At 49.3% G+C, this 20,796-nt stretch overlaps 1 protein-coding gene across 11 annotated transcripts in view; it reads left to right on the top strand.

The window, feature by feature from the left end:
- ARHGEF9 (Cdc42 guanine nucleotide exchange factor 9) overlaps positions 1-20,796 on the top strand; it is a 204,139-nt gene that overhangs the window by 158,996 nt on the left and 24,347 nt on the right. For all 11 annotated transcript variants that reach the window (XM_053273656.1, XM_053273653.1, XM_053273654.1 and 8 more), the window contains 2 exons: positions 3,035-3,267; positions 14,784-14,913. In XM_053273656.1, coding sequence (XP_053129631.1) covers positions 3,035-3,267; positions 14,784-14,913 — 363 coding nt within the window. The remainder of the gene's footprint in view (positions 1-3,034; positions 3,268-14,783; positions 14,914-20,796) is intronic.

Genomic DNA, 20,796 nt, shown 5'->3' with positions numbered 1-20,796 from the left:
TAGCCCAGGGAGGACTGGCCGCATGACATGCCAGGATCACTCCCAGTCCTGCTGCTTCTCCCCCGGGTAGCCATGAATGCAAACCCAGGCTACAAGTGAGGCTGAGCGCACGTTTCCTCCTCCACACCCTGGTCCATCACGCTGTCTTGATCAGAGATCCTGGGGGAAGGAGCAGCCAGGCAGCAGGGAGCTTTCCCAATGCACCACACTGCTGGCATAGTGCCCTGTGGGATGCTTGGTAGCCTGGCTTCTCCCCCGCCCACCCGCACGATCAACACTTGTCTCCTCGCTGTGCTGCTCATATGGGTGCAAGGGCGGTGAAACTCTGGTTGGGGGCTCTGGTCATCTGGGGGAAGACAGGTAAGCTCTTGCCTTCCTCCAGTCCGCCCCCTGGTGGTCATGTGAAGGACCTTACAGACTTAACAAATGAGCCCACTGGAGTACCATCTCAGGGCATGGATGCTTACCATGGTTTTGGACAAGGTCTGTACCCCTCGAGATAGAAGAGGGGCATTGCAATGCTTTCAACTTTCCGCTTTCAGTTCATTACCGTGCTGCTCTTGCTGTGGCCATCGGGCCTGCAGAGGCCAAATTTGCAATGTATTCTAAAAGCTTTGAAAAGTTTTAAAAACACAACTACTACTATGGAATTCTGTCAGTGTCATCGGGGGAATGGAAGTGGCCACTGGCAGGAAAGTCCTCCAAAGATGACTCCATGGAGAGAGGACAACAATATGTTCATTGTTTCCACTGTTTCTTCTAAGGTGTGCGCATGCGCATGCATAAACCCCCTAGCTCCCACGCAGCAGTTTCTGGCAGGTGCACAGTCTCTGCTGTGCCCAGCACCCTATTTCCCCCCCTTCCCGGCTGGGCTGCTGCTGGACTCTTCCTCCTCCTCCTCACCACCCAGGCCTCCTCCTCCAGTTCCGACTGCAGATCTCGCGAGACTTCAGTCGAGAACTGCGGGCAGTGCCAGAAGAGGATGGGAGGCGGTGGTGGCAGCTCCCCCCAGCAGCCCAGAGAGTCAGAATGTTGATGTGGGGGCCTGGGGGTGCAGGGACCGGAGATATAAAAATTTTGTGCACTGTACTTTGCACAGTAGGTTCATTCTTTCCGTGTTTGTGTGTGTGTGTGTGTGTGAGAGAGAGAGAGAGAGAGAGAGAGAGTGTTATGTGTGCACACTGCCTTGATACTGCTGCCCAGAACTGCTCACTGATGATAAAAATGAGAGGGAACACTGATTGTGACCCTGACCCTTTCCACTGTGCAAAAATGGCTGCAAATTTACCCTGATCATTTGGGGATAGGGATAAAGCAGGGGTAATAACACAGAGAACGCTGTAAGTGCAACAGTGCTTCCCCCTAATTTTCATGTCTAGGGGATAGAGATTGCCAAAAATCACTACGAACCCTTGTCTCCTGAGATGCTACCGATGGTCAGAATTTGTAGGCCTGGCCCATCAAAGACACAGACACAGTATAGATGGATAAATGGCAAAGCAAACATCTGGCCACAGCTTTCTTAATAATATCACTACTTACAGAAAGATTTTTGCACAGGTAGTTGGATTGGGGAACAGGCTGGAGTAGCGACTGTCTGGTGTTTGTTTTTGATCCGTGCCCTGTCTGGATCTGGGCTACAGGATCCCAGCCCAGAACCCCCTTGAAGAGCCTTTTGTTTTGTACAGATTTCTTATTTATTTTATTTTATTTCTTACCTTTATATTCTGCTCCCCCTCCCATGGTTCTGTTTAGCCTCACAATAACCCTGTGAGGTAGGTTAGGCTGAGAGAGAAGTGACTGGCCCAGAGTCACCCAGTGAGTTTCATGGCTGGACGGAGACTTGAATTCGGGTCTCCCCGGTCCTAGATCAGGACTCTAACCACTACACCACTTGCTAGGCAAAGACACTCCCACACCGTTGCAAGCAGGGCTTTGGGCTCCCTATTAAGCGTGTAGAAAGAGTGCTGGGCAGCCTCAGGTCTTAGAGCACTGGTGGAGAAGTTAAGGGAGCAGTGTCAAGCTGGAGCAAATGTCCCCCTTCCTGGGGCTGCGTGTTCTGCTCTCTGTTTGGAGAGGGACCTATCCTCTCAGTCTTTTGAAAGTGAGTGAGCAGAAAGGACAGCCCTGCTGGATCAGGCCCCAAGACCCGTCTAGTCCAACATCCTGCTTCCCACAGTGACCCACCAGGGTGCTTTCCAGATTACACTCTGCAACTGATCGCGACGAATCTCTGAAGTGTGCTTCCACGCTTCCTGTGTTGTGACACCGCAGTCCCTGGGCTGACAGCAGGGTGCCGTTCAGATTTCCAGTGCCTTGTTTCGAGTGTAAAGAATCTGGCGTAAAGGAGTTGCTGTTTTTTCGGGTTGTTAGTTTTTGCAAGACTGCTGGGCACTTCGCTGTTTATGTTTTGAATGCGATTTGCCTGAACGGAGGCATTTTGCTGCTGTTGAGCGGCTAATGTGGAAAGCGCCCAGATGCCTTCGGGAAGCCCACAGACAAGAGATGAAGGTGTGCCCCTTCTCCTGCTGTTGCTGAGGAGAGCTGGGCTTGTGGTAGCAAGTATGTATTATCCCCTTTACTAAGCAGGATCCACTCTGATTTACATTTGAGTGGGAGACGACACCCATGAGCACTGTAAGATCTTCCCCTTAGAGGATGAGGCTGCTCTGGGAAGAACACCTGCCTGCTTGCATGCAGAAGGTTCCAAGTGCCCTCCCTGGCAGCATCTCCAAGAGAGGGCTGAGGGAGACTCCTGTCCTGCCTGCAACCTTGGAGAAGCCGCTGCCAGTTGGAGTAGAAAATCCTTAGCTGGATGGACCAAGGGTAAGGCAGCTTCCTCTGTTTCTCCCCTGCAACTGGTATTCATAGCCACCAAGATTAGAAGCCGTTAATAGACTTTGTCTTCCATGAATTTGTCTAAGCCCCTTAGACAGCGGTGGGTTGTTTATGGCTGAGAGAGAAGTGACTGGCCCAGAGTGATGGATCGTTTATGGCATGTCTCTTATAGATTCTCTCTTTCCCACCTCTGCAGCAAGATGGCTTCTGGATCTATTCCGAGTACTGCAACAACCACCTGGATGCGTGCATGGAGCTGTCGAAGCTGATGAAAGATGGCAGGTACCAGCACTTCTTTGAAGCCTGCCGGCTGCTGCAGCAAATGATTGACATTGCCATTGACGGGTTCCTGCTGACACCTGTGCAGAAGATCTGCAAATATCCCTTGCAGCTGGCAGAACTCCTGAAGTACACTGCGCAGGACCACAGGTACGTCGGCTTCCGGGTCTGGGTGCATTGGACTGGTCCTTCCGGCTGGCACCATAGGTCTGCCCAAATGTCAAGACGCGTTTTCCGTACCTGCCTTCCCCACACTTGTGGGTCCAAGTCTTTAGACTGGGTAGGGCTGGGGTGCGGGAATCTATGGACAAATTACCCTGAAGGTTTGAGGAACAGGGATAAGATGGTAGAGGTTTGGTGTCCATGAATATGTGTTGGCTAGGCTTTATTCTTTTTAAAATAAAATTCCACATGGGTTTCTTACTGCTGCACATCTGAGTGGGATGGAGCACAGTTGTGGGCACCCTGGACAGTGGCGAAGTCCTGGAATGACACCCTGCACGCCACCTCTTGGGAAAGACCTGTAGCTCGTTGGTCAAGGACATGCTTAGCAAGTGGAAGGTGTCTGGTTCAGTCCCCGTCGCCTCCTCCTGTAACAGGGCTGGGGAAGATCTCTGAGAGCCAGTGGCATTAGTGCACTAGGTGGACCAATACGCTAGCTGAGAGCTGCTGTCACCTATTTATTTATTTATTTATTTAAAATATTTATACCCCGCCCCTCCAGCACACGACTGCTCAGGGCGGCTTACAACGATAAAATAGATATACAAGACAGAATAAAAGCAATAAAATTAACCAAGTTGAACAAACAAGTTAAAAGGTTAAAAACCACAATCATTATTAGGTTCAAATTAAAAATTATTTTTGAAAGCTAAAACCTGAAAGTTATAAAAAGTTAAGGAACCTACCAGATATAACAAAAAAGGAGCATGAAAAGGCATCCTTAAAAAGTTGTGTTTTAAGTTTTTTAAAAAAGAAAACACTGAGGGAGGGAGCATGGTGAAGCTCTTCAGGGAGGGTGTTCCAAAGCCGAGGGGCCACAACCGAAAAGGCCCTGTCTCTAGCTCCCACCAACTGGATCTCTGTTAATGAGCAGGGCCTGAGACGATGAGCAAAGGGCCCTGGCAGATTCATATGGGCGAATGCGGTCTGACAGGTACCCCGGCCCCAAGTCGTGTAGAGCTTTAAAGGTCAAGACCATCACCTTGAATCTAGCCCAGAAGCAGACCAGTAACCAATGAAGCTGCCACAGGGTGGGTGTGATGCTCATGAAACAACTTGTACCCACGAGCATCTTTGCAGCAGCATTCTGGACCAGCTGAAGCTTCCGAACAGTCTTCAAGGGCAGCCCCATGTAGAGTGCATTGCAGTAGTCCAATCTGGATGTTACCAACGCATGAGTGACTGAGGTCAGGTCCGACTTCTCCAAGGAGGGATGCAGCTGGCGTACCAGCCGTAGTTGGTAAAAGGCGCTCTATGCATGAGGGCTTCCCTAGATCACATCTCACCTTTGCTACGAACCTCAGGCAAGCAATACAATCATACTTACTTTTGAAGAGAAGGGCAACAATGGTGCAACACATGTGAAGTCCTGAATGCTTAAAAGCACGAGACCAGGGGTGGGCAACCAAAGGCTGCACAGCTGCTGTTGGACTACAACTGCCATAACCCCCCACCATAATAATGTGTGATGGGGGGTGATGGGAGTTGTAGTCCAACAGCCTCTGGGGAGTCTCCGGTTGGCCACCCTTTCACTGAAGTGTTATTTGCCTGACTTGGCGTAGTTTATAAATTTAAGAGATTTCTATCCTGCTCATCAACCAACGCAGCTACCAGAGTGACTGGCATAAAAAAATGTTTTTGGGTACAGAAGGTTAAGTTGAATGACTAACTGGATGCCACAGATACAGATTTTAAGAGGGGGCTGATGCCTCCTCTCTTTTTTCTTACCTCTGCATTCATTATTAATTTTGAACAATGGGTTTTAATATGCATGGATCACTGTTTTAGTTTTTTATGGGCAACCTCTTGCTTAAGGAACACAATCTCAACATTTTAGACCAATAGAGCGAGGCTGCGAACTCTTTCCTTGTGAGCACCATGATCTTATGGAAATGAAAAACCCCATTCAGAAATTTAAACACACACACACACACCCTGCAAAACAAAAACAAAAGAACACCTGCCTCCACTATGCATAAGAACAGAAGAATTGCAGTCATACATCAAGTCAAAGGCTTGGAATGCTGTTTCCAACTGTGACTAGCCAGGAAAAGCTCTCTCTCTCTCACACACTGTGTGATGGAGACATAGGAACATAGGAAGCTACCATATACCGAGTCAGACCACTGGTCCATCTAGCTCAGTCTGTCTACTACGCAGACTAGCAGTGGCTTCTCCAAGGTTGCAGGCAGGAATCTCTCTCAGCCCTATCTTGGAGATGCTGCCAGGGAGGGAACTTGGAACCTTTTGCTCTTCCCAGAGCGGCTCCATCCCCTGAGGGGAATATCTGACAGTGCTCACGCTTCTAGTCTCCCTTTCAAATGCAACCAGGGTGGACCCTGCTTAGCTAAGGGGACAAGTCATGCTTGCCACCACAAGACCAGTTCTCCTCTGTGGCTTGCTCTCCTCTGTGGCTTGCTCTCCTCTCTCTGTCTTGCTACCACAAGGCAGCCATCCTCACTTTATCTTCTCGATTCAGATTGATGGTACAGTATTTTAAATTCAGGAAGAGTATTGAGCTAATTTGCATGGAAAGCATTGACAGCCCTATCTCTGTCTATTTGTTTGAAATATTTATTAATCAATCAATTTATTTCGGTCTTTGACCAGCATAAGATAAAACATAACAACAGTAACATAAAAAGCAGTCTATGCCTGTCAGTAACTGTAGAGTTAAAGCTAAAATTGAAATATTTGTGTTGTGCTCCAATTTGCATATGAAGCTCAAAACCACGATCCATTAACATTTAAGCCACTCATTTCTAAAGCAGTAAACCAAACCCAAGAAGAGGGACACATCTTCAAGTCAGTACCAGTAATGAATCCCTCATTCAACTTAGATTTCCTTCTCCAAATGCTTTATAGATACGTTCCCCCCAAAGGCGAAGAGGGAGAGTTCTAAACCAACTCCCTTTGGAAAGCTGTTTTATAACCTATAGCTGCATCTTCTCCTCGCCAATGTCCCAGCATCCCAGAGAGGAGGACTCTGGAATGGGCGGGACGGCTCCACGTGGTCTGGGCTGGCAGCAAGGGAGACGCATCGAAGCCGGCAAAGCTGCCAATGCCATTTCTTCCTCTCCGTTGCTATTTTTAGGCCTGTTCAGTTGCAATAATTCTCTTAATCTCCTAGCTGCACACATTTGCTGTATAAGACATCTAAGGCATCGGGCTGGCATCCAGATTTCTGGTCATTCAAACCGCAGTTAGCACAGGATGGCTTGGCAAAGAACCCCAGCCGCCTTCTCTCCAGTGCAAGCACTGAGATCAAGTCACAGTTGCCGGTATATAATCAGGCAGCAATTTCTTCGTATTGAGCTGCAAGGCCCGGCCAAAGGTCCTGCCTGCTCTGGCATTTTTCCCATCTTTTTTTCTTTTTCTTTTTTTTTCTTTTTTGCTGTCGGTCCTACTTCTAAATTCTGACTTTATTTAACAAAGAGGTGGGGGGGGGAAACTTTGTTCAGAAGGATGTCTCTAAAAATAAAGCATCACGATGGGTGAACGGCCTAGGAAGGTGCTGCTCCCGCCAAGTGGCCCCTTGAACTCCCCCTGAGCTGCTGGCCCCAGACAAGTGTCCCTTCCACCAGAATCCCCTGTGGCCACTGCATCTAAAAGCCCTGGCCGCTATCCCGTCAACAGAGTCTGCCGCACTCCCTTGCTCTGGGCTCTTTGCCACTGAAGGGAGTTACCTTTCTGCCATTTGAGGATCCACCTGGGGCTGCTTCTTGCCTTCTGTGCCTTCCATGAGCTCTCTGGACTGCCTGTCGCTGCTGTACTTTGCTGATCCCCAGGAACCTAGGAAGCTGCCACATACTGAGTCAGACCCTTGGTCTATCTAGTTCAGTGTTGTCCACACAGACTGGCAGCGGCTTCTCCAAGGTTGCAGGCAGGAATCTCTCTCAGCCCTCTCTTGGAGATGCTGCCAGGGAGGGAACTTGGAGCCTAGATGATCTTCCCAGAGTGGCTCCATCCCCTGAGGGGAATATCTTGCAATGCTCACACATCAAGTCTCCCATTCATATGCATCCAGGTTAGACCCTGCTTAGCTAAGCAGACCAGTCATGCTGGCTACCACCAGACCAGCTCTCCTCTTGTGACCAGCGACCACAAGGACCAGAGGACGGTGGCCCTGGCTTCCTAGAGGGACTACAAGCTCCGTCTCCACTTTCCTCCTCTGCCACTGATCGCATCGGCAGCCTTGACAGCTGCTAGGATTAGCACCCCGCTGCCCTTCCCCGCTGAATGCCTGCCCTCTGCCCTCGCCTGCTTTTCATAGACCCAGTCTTTCACGGGCCCAGAAGGAACGGGGAGTTGCCAATACAGATCCACAAGAGATGAACTAAGATCTTGGTTGGCAGGAACTGGCATGCCATTCCTGCGGCAGACCGGAGAGTGGGAGCGCGCCAGGTGCGTGTAGGAGGCCAGAGTAAACGTTGTGCTAAAATGAGCAAAAGCTGAAATGTGCACAAGAACATTTTGCACAGGACAGAGGCAGGCTTTTGCCAAGGATGCTGCTCCCACCCGTGTCGTTTTGCGTCGGAATGGCAAGGCGGTTGTTCAGTGGCACGAGGGCCTGCTGTGGAGCGCCTGGACCCCTCCTGGGGGTGTGCAGAAGCTCCTGGATTTACTCCCTGCTCTTTGCAGCTCCAGAGGATCTCAGCTAGCAGGGCGACACTGGAGGGCCCCTGTTAGTCCCAGGAGACAATATGGGACTATCGTAAAATAGGCATTAACCGTGTAGAGCAAATTCAAGAGAGCCGCAATGGCTTTAGACTGTCGGTGGCTACTAGCCATTGAACACATCAGCCAGCCAGGGCAGGGGCTGGAGCTACCGTTCAGCAGTGTACTATTTGTGTGCTTAGGTGTGTCAGGGAAGGAACGGGAATGTAGCCTGCTTAAAAAGATGGGCATTTGATAGCCTGACCCCCTGCATGCTTCCTCTGAAGGCCTGTGCTGGCACTGGAGGATAGAAACACTATAGCCCCATTCACACATTATGTCCAACACTTGTACAACGAGTGCACACAGGTACAGATATGAATATAACACATAGGAAGCTGCCATCTACTGAGTCAGACCATTGGTCCATCTAGCTCAGTATTGTCTACACAGACTGGCAGTGGCTTCTCCAAGGTTGCAGGCTGGAGTCTCTCTCAGGCCTATCTCATTGGAGATGCTGCCAGGGAGGGAACTGGGAACCTTCAGCTTTTCCCAGAGTGGCTCCATCCCCTGAGGGGAATATCTTGCAGTGCTCACACATCAAGTCTCCCGTTCAGATGCAACCAGGGCAGACCCTGCTTAGCTAAGGGGACAAGTCATGCTTGCTACCACAAGACCAGCTCTCCTCTCATATTTATATATCGCTTTTCAACAAAAGTTCCCAAAGTGGTTGATGTAGCTATACATAAATAAAATGGCTCCTTGTCTGCAAAGGGTTCACAGTCTAAAAAAAGAAACATAAGAGGGGTGCTGTGCTGGGGATGGATAGGGCCAGTTGCTCTCCCCCTGCTCAATAAAGAGAACCACCACTTGAAAAAAGGTGCCTCTTTGCTCACTCCGCAGGGGACTGTTTGAGGAACAAATCTGTACACTGGTGCAGTCATTCACATGTTATGCTGAATGCAGGTACAGAAATATGCTTCCTATCTGTACCAACCATTTGAAGGGCCTGCATCCAGGTTCATTTTTAAAGTGAGCACACGTTCAGTCATGTACAGACACCTGTACTCTCATATAGCATAATGTCTCAATCATGCTTTAGTTATTATTGTCTTACCACAAGCCGATGTAGCTGTCTAGAGTTTTCGTCTTCAGGCCGTAGAATTAATTAGAAGCTACTCTTGATTGTGTAAGCAGAGAATGGCCTTTTGCTATCATCATATAAGGAATTTTCACTCATGCTTTCTACGCCAGTGATGCTCCCGTGGCAACACAAGGCCCACTGTGTCCAGTGAGATTTACTCTCAGTTAATGTCTAGAAAACCACGTTCTGAGTTTTGCAGAAGCCGTTGGCTGGAAGCACCAGCTTGGGAGAGCAGAAAGGGCAATTTGTTGTTTGCTTTTGAGGGGACTGGGTGCTCCCCTCAGGTTCAATTTCTGTATTTGGAAATAGTGCTAAAATCCCACCCGTCTCCATCACTCCCCTTGCATAGAACCAACCCGGTCGAGATTTCCCCTGGCACGTCCTGCTGCTGGGGGAGGTGAGCAGCAATGGAGTCAGGATGCTGGGAGGACCATCCTTGTTGACCAGCAAACCAGGGAGCCGTTTGCTAAATGAATCTGTCTTCATTTTCTCATTAGTCAGCAATCAATACCCAGCTCCGAGTTAATCATAAATTAGGGTGACACCGCAGCAGCTGGCCTTGTCTGTCTTCCCAACTGCAATGAACGCGGAGGTATCTTGGGAGAGGAAGCAAAGCATAAGGTGGAAATCGATAACATTGATCCCAGCATCACTTTTTCAAAAGACTGATCATTGTCCTTGCTGGCTCTGGCAGAAGGCTATTTTCTCTCAGTGTTAGGAATATAGGAACACAGGAAGCTACCTTATACTGAGTCCCTCTAACTCAGTATTGTCTACAAAGACCGGCAGCAGTTTTCAGGCAGGAGTAAGATCTTACAGTGCTCATGCATGTTGTCTCCCACTCATTTGCAAACCAGGGTGGACCCTGCTTAGCAAAGAGGGCAATTCATGCTTGCTACCTCAAAGTACCACATAATGGTATGCCAGCTGCATCCATTTCTTGAGATAAATGACTTCAGAACAGTAGTACATCTGCTGGTCACCTCCAGATTTGACTACTGCAATGCACTCTATGTGGGCTGCCTTTGTATGTAGTCCAGAAACTGCAGTTAGTTCAGAATGCAGCAACCAGATTGGTCTCTGGGTCATCTTAGAGAGACCATATCACTCCCATCTTAAAAGATCTACACTGGCTGCTGATAACTTTCCAGGCAAAGAACAAGGTTTTGGTTATAACCTATAAAGCCCTAAACAGCTTAGGCCCTGGGTATTTAAGAGAACGTCTTCATTGCTATGAACCACACCACCCATTGAGATCATCTGGAGAGGTTCATCTGCAGTTGCCACCGGCTTATCTGGTGGCTACTCAGGGATGGACCTTCTCCATTGCTGCCCCGAGGCTTTGGAACACACTTCCTGCTGAAATAAGAGCCTTCCCATCTCTTACAGCTTTTAAAAGGGCAGTCAAGACACATTTGTTCACCCAGGCTTTTAATTAGATATTGTTTTAATTGTGTTTTAATAGTTTAACTTTAAATAAATAAATAAATAAATAAATAAATAAATAAAGGCATGGCGGGGAAATGACTTGACTAGCAAGCCAGAGGTTGCTGGTTTGAATCCCCACTGGTATGTTCCCCAGACTATGGAAAACTCCTATACCGGGCAGCAGCGATATAGGAAGATGCTGAAAGACATCAACTCGTACTACATGGGAGGAGGCAATGGGGAACCACTCCTGTATTCCGCCAAAGACAGCCACAGGGCTCTAGTGGGGGCCAGGAGTCAGCACCGACTTGTTGCAGGCAGGATTCCACAAGGCCAGCTCTCCTCCCTGGAGATTTCTACACACGAGCATCCAAGAAGCAGAAGGAATTGCTCTGATCTGCCTAGGTGGCTCCTCCCTGGGTTCTCCTTGATTCATGCCCTGTCCATGAACGAATCTGTCAGGGCATAACTGAACTGTCTGGGCTCTCTTCTCATGTCTTGCGGGGCTGCGAGATCAGTTACTTCATGTGTCTTCTTTGCTGGCTCCAGCCATCAAGCTCTGTCTCTGCGTCTGATGAGTAATGAGATGGCAGCGGTAGTTGATTCTGTTTGGGAGCCAGGGAGTGTCTCCCTTTGGAATGAGCAAGTCCAGGCAGGCGATGGAGAGAGGTGTGGCTCATCCCTGCAGAATAGGGAAAGGATTTCACAAGCACCAGGTACATAGGAACATAGGGAACGGCCTTCTACCAAGACAGACTCTTGGTCCCCCTAGCTATGCTGACTGGCAGAGGCTCCCCACGGATGCAGGCAGGAGTCTCTCCCAGCCCTACCTGGAGAGGCTGCCAGGGAGGGAACTGGACCTTCGGCATGCAGATGCCCTTCCTCTGAGCTGCAGCCCCATCCCCTATCTTACAGCACTCACATGTGGTCTCCCATCCAAATGCAAACTAAGGCAGTACCTGCTTGGAAAAGGGGACAATTCCTACTTACTACTACAAGACCAGCTCTCCTTGTGGGGAAAACCCCATGACACCCACATGCAGACCAATAATATTCCCCCTGCGCAGCCCTTGGGAACATATTTCCAGGTGGTACAGAGGGCTTCCTGGGGAAAGGGAGGTTGCCAAAACTTGCCTATTCTCTGCTGCACGGCTGCAGAGTTTAGTTGGGAAGTGCTGTTATTCTGCTCCTCCTGCTGCACTAAAGGTAAAGTGTGTTGTTGAGTCAGTGTCGACTCCTGGCACCCACAGAGCCCTGTGGTTGTCTTTATACAGGAGGGGTTGACCATTGCCATCTCCCGTGCAGTATGAGATGATGATGATGCCTTTCAGCACCTTCCTACATCACTGCTGCCCGATATAGGTTTTCCCCCAGACTATGGGAAACATACCAGCGGGGATTCGAACCGGCAATCTCATGCTTGCTAGGCAAGTCATTTCCCCACTGCACTGGTGCTACCTTATTCACCTTCCAAAAAAACATGCAAAAAAAGCTTGCTTTTAAAATGCCAGCGTTTCCCCCTAGTGGCTGCTGCTTCAGCACTGCTTTTTCTAACAGCAACTGCTTTTTCTTCCTTCCTGGATTAGTCACTCGGCTGTTGCTACCCACCCACCCATTTAGCAATCGCACAGGGAGAAGCGTTGCATCACAATGATGCTATGCAGCCCACCCGTTTGGACTAGGGGGTGATGTCACCAAAGACCTGAGTCAGACAATGAGAGCAATTGGAACAAATACGTGAACATTTTCACAAGGACGAACAACTTGGCCCATCTAGCCTGCATTGTCTACACTGACTGGCGGCAGCTCTCCAAAGTTTCAGGTCGGATTCTTTCCCAGCCCTGCCTGAGAGTTATTCGCACTTGGCTTCAGGGTAAACGTTGAGCAAAGCTACTTCGAAGTCCACTTGCGGCATTGAGTGAAGCAGCCCCTCCCCTCGGCTCTCAGTTTTCTTTTGAAACAAGTTATAAGAACATAAGCACAGCCCTGCTGGATCAGGCCCAAGAAGGCCCATCTAGTCCAGCATCCTGTTTCACACAGTGGCCCACCAGATGCTGCTGGAAGCCCACAGGCAGGAGTTGAAAGGGGCAGGCCCTCTCTCCTGCTGCTGTTACTCCCCTGCAACTGCTACTCAGAGGCATCCTGCCTTTGAGGCTGGAGGTGGCCTGTAGCCCTCCGACTAGTAGCTGTTGATAGACCTCTCCTCCAAACTGCTCTTAAAGCCATCCAGGTTGTTGGCTGTCACCACATCTTGTGGCAGAGAATTCCACAAGTTGATTATGCCTTGTGTGAAAAAGTACTTCCGTTTGTTGGTCCTAGATTTCCCGGCAATCCATTTCATGGGATGACCCCTGGTTCTAGTGTTATGAGAGAGGGAGAAGATGTTCTTTTTCTCCACTTTCTCCACACCATGCATGATTTTATGCACCTCTGTCATGTCTCCCCTCTGTCTCTCTCACTCGCTCACTATCAGGTCCACATGACATGCTCTGAGTTTCCCTTCTAGTCAGTGGGAGAGAGAGAGAGAGAGCTCCTTCAGAGATAGAGCTGTGTTTCTGAAGAGAGCATGCCTCTTATCATGCTAATGATTCTACCTCAGTGCCTCTCTCTATTTGTTCCGGTGTTATCAGAAAAAGTAACTTAAAACCAGCATTTTAAAAACCCAAACATACATCGAGATAAGCTAGAATTCACATCACAAAGCCCGGCAGCTACGGAGCCTGACTGCCAGTGGCCCGTGTGTGGCCACAGCGGCGGCCCCGCTGATCCTGCCCCCTACGTCTGATGTCGGACACCGGGGCTAGCCACGCTGACATCAGACGCAGTGGGGTGTGTGATCTGGCTCCCGAACTGCACCTTGAGGCTTGTTTGGGAGTTGGAGTTCAACTCCTGCAGGGGCCACGCGGCCCCTTCAGGAGCTAGCACAGCCAGGAGCGGCTCTTCCCTGCTTTCCCTGCAGTGCCAGCCTTAGTTTAGCTCCCAAAGGGGCTGCGTGGCCCCCACTCGGGAGCTAAACCAGCACCCCCACATCTGACATCAGACGCAGGGGTTGTCGGGGCCGCGAGGCACGGCCCCTGATTGGGCGCGGCCCGGGTTCTTTGAACCCGTTGGGCCAATGGTGGCTCTGCCCCTGAAGCCCGGTCTGTGTGTGGAGTGGGTCCAAAAATTCCAAAGGGACTTTGAGGTAAGTTTGGATGGTGTGTGAATGCACCCACTCTCTTCTGAAGGTGTTTTGGGGCAGAAGCCCTGTGTGTCAAGCCTCCTGGAGATGCAGAGCAGAAACTCTAGCGCTGAGCTCTTGCCACACCTTTTAAAAATATGGTTTCTGTCAGCATTGCACATCCTGCATTTTCTGCGTCTTGTCCGGCTGATGGCTGACGTGGAAACCCAATTGAACTTGGACTTGCATTTGTGTTGTGACAAATGAGGATTGGACCACATGGGGCCCTGGTTGGAGCCATTTGTTAGGAAGCAAACCCTCTCCCTTAACGGACAGTTGTCACCTTCCCCGGACACAGGCTTGCAAATACATGGCAACTTAGGGATCCAGGCATCAGGGTTATGGATGACAGCAGCCCCCTGAACCTTCCAGCTCTCCTTCCAGCCCTTGGGCTCCCAGGCCTCACTTCCAGCCACATTTGCAGTGCATTTGCCAATGCAAATGTGTAACTGGAGATGATCAACTCTGTTCAAGAAAACAGTGAGTTGTTTTAGGGAGGAGAGCTGGTCTTGCAGTAATGAGCCTTGTCCTCTTTGTTAAGCAGGGTCAGCTCGGGTTTGCGCCAGCACTGTGAGCTCTTAGGGGGTAGGGCCGTTGCTCAGGGGGAGAGCATTGACTTTGCATGCAGAAGGGCCCAGTTTCAATCCCGAGCAGCATCTTCAGGTAGGGCTGGGAAAGAGCTTGCCTGAAACCTTGGAGAGATGCTTCCGGTCGGTGCAGACAATATTGAGCTAGATGGACCAAGGGTCTGGCTTGGTAAGTGGCAGTGCCCTGTGTTCCTAAGAAACTACTTCTGTGAGTCACACCAGAGCCTTCCACTCCATAACACAGACGTACTACCCACATATTATTAAGCCTGGAAACCTTTAGCCATGGATTCTGGTGTGTCCTGGCAATTTTGCTGCCGGTAGGTCTGGCATGAGAAGGCTCTGTGCCTCCCACAACCTTCTTTGCAGATGACATGCAGTCTTATAGGCTGTCTTTCCCCTTCCACAGCGACTACAGGTATGTGGCCGCAGCCCTGGCAGTCATGAGGAATGTAACTCAGCAGATAAATGAGAGGAAACGGAGACTGGAGAACATTGACAAGATTGCGCAGTGGCAGGCCTCCGTTCTGGACTGGGAGGTAAGTTCGACCCTGTACAGTCATTCTCTTCCATTCAGGATGATCTCTCATCCCAGATCAGGTCTTTTATTTTCCAGGAAAGCATCGTGCACCTCCTCTCCTTGGCATGGCAGCCTGCCGGAGACATCAGCTACCATGTCGTGTTTATTTCCTTCTCCATTTATTTTTGAGTAGGTGCCACTCACTGGGCTATCAGGTTTATTCTTCGACTCCTGTGCAGCTGTACATATTCTTGACATATCATGTGACTGCCCTGCTGTGTCTTTTTGAATGCATCTTCTCCTTCACTTCCTGCCTTCCAGTCCTGGGAGTCACCCCACCAGGGATCACAAGAACATAAGAATAGCCCTGCTCGATCAGGCCCAATGCCCATCTAGTCCAGCATCCTGTTTCCCAGGGTGCCCCAGCAGATGCCACTGGGAAGCGCACAGGCAAGAGATGAAGCCATGCATTGCCCCCTCTTCTGCTGCTGTTGCTTCCTTGCAACTGTTATTCAGAGGCATTTTGCCTCTGAGCCTCAAGGCAGTCTACAGCCATCAAGATTAGTAAGCACTGATAGACCTGTCCTCCATGAATAGGTCTAAGCCCCTTTTAAAGCCAGCCCAGCTGGTGGCCATCACCACATCTCTTGGCAGAGAAATTTATAAATTACTTATATGCTGTGTGAAAAAGTACTTCCTTTTGTCGGTCCTAAATTCTCCAACGTTCAGTTTCATGGGATGACCCCTGGTTCTGATGTTCTGAGAGAGGGAGAAAAATTTATCTCTGTCCACTGTCTCCATGCCATGCATAATTCTGTAGACCTCTATCATGTCTCCTCTTAGTCACCTTGTTTTCTAAACTAAAAAGCCCCAGATGCTGTAGCCTTGCCTCACAAGGAAGATGCTCCAGGTCCCTGATAATCTTGGTTGCCCTCTTCTGTAACCTTTCCAGTTCTATAATGTTCTTTTTAGATACGGGGACCAGAACTGTACACAGTTTTCCAAATGTGGCCACACCATTGATTTGTATAAGGACATTATGGTATATGCAGTTTTATTCCCAATCCCCTTCCTAATAATCCCGAACATGGAATTGGCCTTTTTCACAGCTGCCAGACACTGAGACAACGCTTTCAGTGAGCTGTCCACCAGGACCCCAAGATCTCTCTCCTGCTCATTCTATCATGTTGTTTTTACCTTCTTGTACTAGAAATTCCAGTTAATCCAAGCTTGTTCTGGGCTTTATCTCTTCCTCTGAATTCTTTTGACTCTTGCTGTGATGACGATGGGTGGATGTGTAACTAGAGAGCAAACACGGGCATATGGCACCAGTTGTGGATAAATTGCTGTGATGGATTGTTTGTTACTTGGGCTCAGAAGATGGCAGGTCAGCCGATGAGTGTGGCTTCCATTAGTGCTGAGTGAATGTGATTCATTTGAAAGGATTCCCTCACTATAATTTAACCCAGATCAAGAACAGATCAGCTTCCAGGTCCTTAATATTCATGGGTAGGTGGCCAGTCAAGGTGACCGACGCAGTGGATCAATAAGTATTTTTATTCTGCCACCATTAATATCTCAAGGCATCCGTTCTTAGCAAGCTATGGCCGCCAGCCAACACTCTCTCTGGATATATTTTTTAATGTTATCATTAGGGAGCTTATCCCAATGGAAGGAGCCTTTTTCCTGCAATGTTATGAGAATGATTATGTCTGAGTACAGACATGCCAACCATTCAGATGTTGCAGTCCATTTGTGGCAGTCTGCCACTCACAGTTTGAGCAGGCATAATTTGTATGGAATCTTCACTTGCTGAGGGAATTAGACAGTCCAAATCCTGTGAGGGAAGGGAAAGTTGTCACTTTGGGCTTGAAATCTGACATGGGGGCGGGGGGTTAGACTGAAGATAGCAAAGAGGTCCTGGGATACAGGGAAGCGAAGGGGCGGACAGCCAGACAAGAAGGATAAAGTAACAGTGCATGAAAAGAAGCTTAATTGACTAAAAACAAGGAACTTGAAGAAACCGCATGGCCTGAGCCTGGATCTTAAACTAGGAAGCTGCTTCAGTATCCTGAGATCTCAAAGCCCACAAGGTGCAAAAGGGGAGGACAACGTCAATCCTTGAAGTTGGCATACTGTGTGAAGCCCCCCTGGATTTAGTCGGTCTGCTCTCTATACGAGGAGCCTGGCCTTCTGCCCTTGCTGATCATCAGAATGGTGCTTTCTGCCTGCTGCACTTGAAGGCATGATGCTGCTTTGCACTGAGTCAGACCATTGGTCCCCCTCGCTCAGTGCTCTCTGGTTGAACTGGCAGCGGTTGTCCACAGTAGGCTTGTGCATTTCGATTCAGCAACAAAATGTTTTGTGTCCGGAAATGGCATTTTTGGACATTTTGTATACAAATTGAAATGAAAAAATTAAAAAACAAATTTTTTGGTATACAAATCAAAATGACCCTATTTTGAAGCCAAAGTTTTGTTTTGTTCTGTTCTTCGGAGCTTTGGTCTCCTGACTGCAGCAACTAGGGAGGCAGTGAGTGTCTGTCAAGAAGAGATTACCCCTTACCCCCCCCCCACTCCCTGCCCGTGTGAAGCTATACTTTCCCTGAAACCTCCATCATACCCTATGGGGAAAATCTGAAAGACACGCAAACTTCAAAAATTCACCAAAAATCAGCTGTTTGCCCAATGCCTTTGAAATGTTTGTGGTAGCTTCCATTGGGCACTCATTGGGCACTATAACTCTCACCCACTGTTTTGGCCATGTGACCCATTTTAAAATCTGAATTAATTCAGATTTTAATTAATTAATTAAAATCGGATTAATTTGGATACAAAACAAAACTGGGGTGATTCGGAAGGCTTAATTTTGGACAAAATTGGGTTGATTCGGATTTGGTACAAATTGATACAGAAAAAATACAAAACGTGCAACCCTAGTCCAGAGTCAATAGCAGCCCTGCTTCCTGAGATCCATTGAGCTGCAGTTCCCAGAAGGTTCCCTGGGACCTTCTGCTTGCAAAGCACGGTGCCTTCTACAAACTAAGCTGCAAACTAACCTACCCCCTTCTCAAGCTCTAGCCCTCCCAGGTTTTCTAGCTCTATCCCCTGGCCTTAGGGATCCTGGGTTGGAAAACCCCAAATTCCAGACCTGGACTTGGGCACAGCTGCTCGACATCCTAGCCGGGCTAAGCAAGCAAAATGTCTTCTGGGATGGAGATGGAGGGTTAGCGGGAGCTTCCTCTGCACAAGTTTGTTCTGTCAGGCTTTTGTCCAAAACATGGGGGCAGAGCCAACAGAATGGTCCTTGCCCGACAGTCTGGACCCCATAGCAATGCTTGAAGAATAAGAGGGCGAAAGACCCTTACCTTTTGTGGCAGCTTTGTTTGCTACTGTTTGTAGGAGGCTGCAAAAGGCCACGATTTGGATAAAATTGGGACAGTCCTGAGGAGGGGCATATTTACAAGTCATTAAGGGGCCCCTCTTTCCCCCATAAGTTGAGGACTGCCCCACAGCCCAACATAGACAAAGACGACAAATATTGACATCACGTTTTTCAACCCAAGTTCCCAAAGTGGTTTACATAGATAATAAATAAATAAAATGGCTTCTTGTCCCCAAAGGGCTCAGAGTCTGAAAAAGAAACACAAGATAGACACCAGCAACACCCCTTGGAGGGGATGCTGTGCTGGCGATGGAGAGGGCCAGTTGCTCTCCCCTGGCTCAATCGCCACTTCAGAAAGGTGCCTCCTTGCTCAGTGAGCTCAGTTAACATATCCTGCTTCTCTCTCCTTTATGGAGAGATACTGTACACATCTTGGGTGACTAGAGTACAATCCTGTCCCTCTGAAGCTCCAGATTCTTGCTTGAGATTGGAGGATGCAGCAGAACATGAAATCGAGGCAGGATTCTTAGCCTAGTTGTGGCAGCTTCAGTATTTATAGTCTGCTGGGCCCTCAAGGTTGCTCTGATAATCCAGTGGTTTGGAGGTTAAATCTGGGGGTCAGCATGTGGAGAAACATAAATGCCGATGTGTTAACTAGCTAGTGATTCCACAGCACCCCACCCCCTCCGACATTTCATTCAAGCCAGGCTGGGTTTTTGTTCTCCAAGTTCATCTGGTCTTAGTCTTATCAAGATGCTGATTAATGTGGTACTAGCTGGAAATCAACACAGAGAAAAGGGAACTGGTTACGGAAAGCTATGACTCAAATCATCTGGAGATGGGCAGAGCAATGTATACGTATATTTACTTAGAAGTAAGTCCCACTGACATCAAGGGACTTACTCTCTTGTCAGTGGGGTTTCCAATTGCAGCCTGGGCCTTGCATGCCCCGTGCATTGTGGGAGCCAAAATGTGAGATCACAACTCCACTTTGTGAGCGGAGGAAATTACAGCTTTACAGCTTGACGGTCAGACCTGACTCTGGGATTCTTAGCCCAACGTTTAAGACATGCGTCAAAGCAGATAACTAAACATGTAAAGTGTGAGAGTGCACAACAGGGGTCCCAAAAGAGCTGTTTTCCTCCTATAACTGCTTAGCAACTAAAGGAAAAGGCTTCCAGCTCAGATACAGGCAGAGGCAAAGCTTGAAGAGCACCGCCTTGGTTGGGGGGAGGGAAGAGAAGACACTTTGGGGATAGAAAAATACATTTTGTGGGGGGACAGAAAAACACTTTTGAGTGTGGCAAAGAGAGAAACACTGTTGGGGAGGAGAGAAATATTTTGGCGGAGTTGAAACGGTAACATTTTAGAGGGAGCTCAGGAAAATGAGACTCTCACCAAAGAGTTGGGGTTGCTGAAGCTTCTTATTGAGCAGCTTAGGTTTTGTCTGAATGCACTTGGGTTTGTTGCTGTGCAGTGGTGAAAAGAAGGGGTGAAAAGCTGTGATCCTGTTTTGCTAAGGAGGATGGAGCGGGTTACCTCCTAGGTCTCCAGGATGTGCACAAGGGGCCTTTTGTCGTGACTCTGGCACTGGGAGCACCTCTGCCTCCTACATCATGAGAAGGACCCCTGTGAGTGCAGCTCCCTGACTGGAAGGATGGGCAGGGCTGCATGGCCATAACCAGGTAGGGATGTGCGAACCGGCTCGGGGTCGAGCTGGTTCGCCATTGAACTGGTCCGGCTCAAGGGCTTGCCCTCGAGCTGAAACCCCCCACCCCCAGCTGGCTTGGGGCTGGTTTTGGGGGGGTCTAAACTTTTTTTAAAAAAAATTAACTCACCACCGTAGCACCGCGAATCTGGCAACCTCGGTGGGGGCGGGGGTGCTGGCATGGCTGCAGGGGAAGGGACTCCTTAGTCTCCTAGTCTCCTTCTCCCCCCACTGGCCTCCCCCCACCGGCCACCCCCTGGTCCTGCAAGGACTGTTTTGGTCTGTTTGGGGGCCATTCCGGCTCTTTTGCTTTTGGTGGCCCTTTGGGAGGCAGCTGCACATGCTCCTGGGACATTTCCATGTTTGGGTCATGAGCCACAGCACCACAGCGGTGAGTTAATATATTTTTTAAAAAAATTTAAACCCCTGAACCAGTTCGTATTCAAGCGGGGCGAGGGGCGGGGGGAGGGTTTCAAGCCAGGCCAGGGGGGCAGCAGCCACAAAACGGAACATGCCGGGTTTGCTTCGGGTTCAATTCAGACTCGAACCAAACGGGGCACAAATAGTTTTGTGCACACCCCTATTACCAGAGCCTGGCTTGCACCTCATCCTAAGGACTGTTGTTACTGCATGCACTGCCCCACAAGCTTCAGGGTGGCTTCAGAATAGTCTAAGCACTGGCCTTCAGTGTTTCTGGAGGCTCTCTGTGTGGGCTGGCAGGTCCTCAGCGGATTCCTCTGAGGTGAAGGCGCTGCTGGGTCCTCGAGTCACACTGGCTTTTGTTCCCCATATCTCCTGGCGGTGTGGGGA

Source organism: Hemicordylus capensis, chromosome 11 (genome assembly GCF_027244095.1).
Source record: "Hemicordylus capensis ecotype Gifberg chromosome 11, rHemCap1.1.pri, whole genome shotgun sequence".
Lineage (NCBI taxonomy): Eukaryota > Metazoa > Chordata > Lepidosauria > Squamata > Cordylidae > Hemicordylus > Hemicordylus capensis.
The sequence above is the reverse complement of the archived record's forward strand: the minus strand, read 5'-3'. Positions and strand labels throughout refer to the sequence as shown.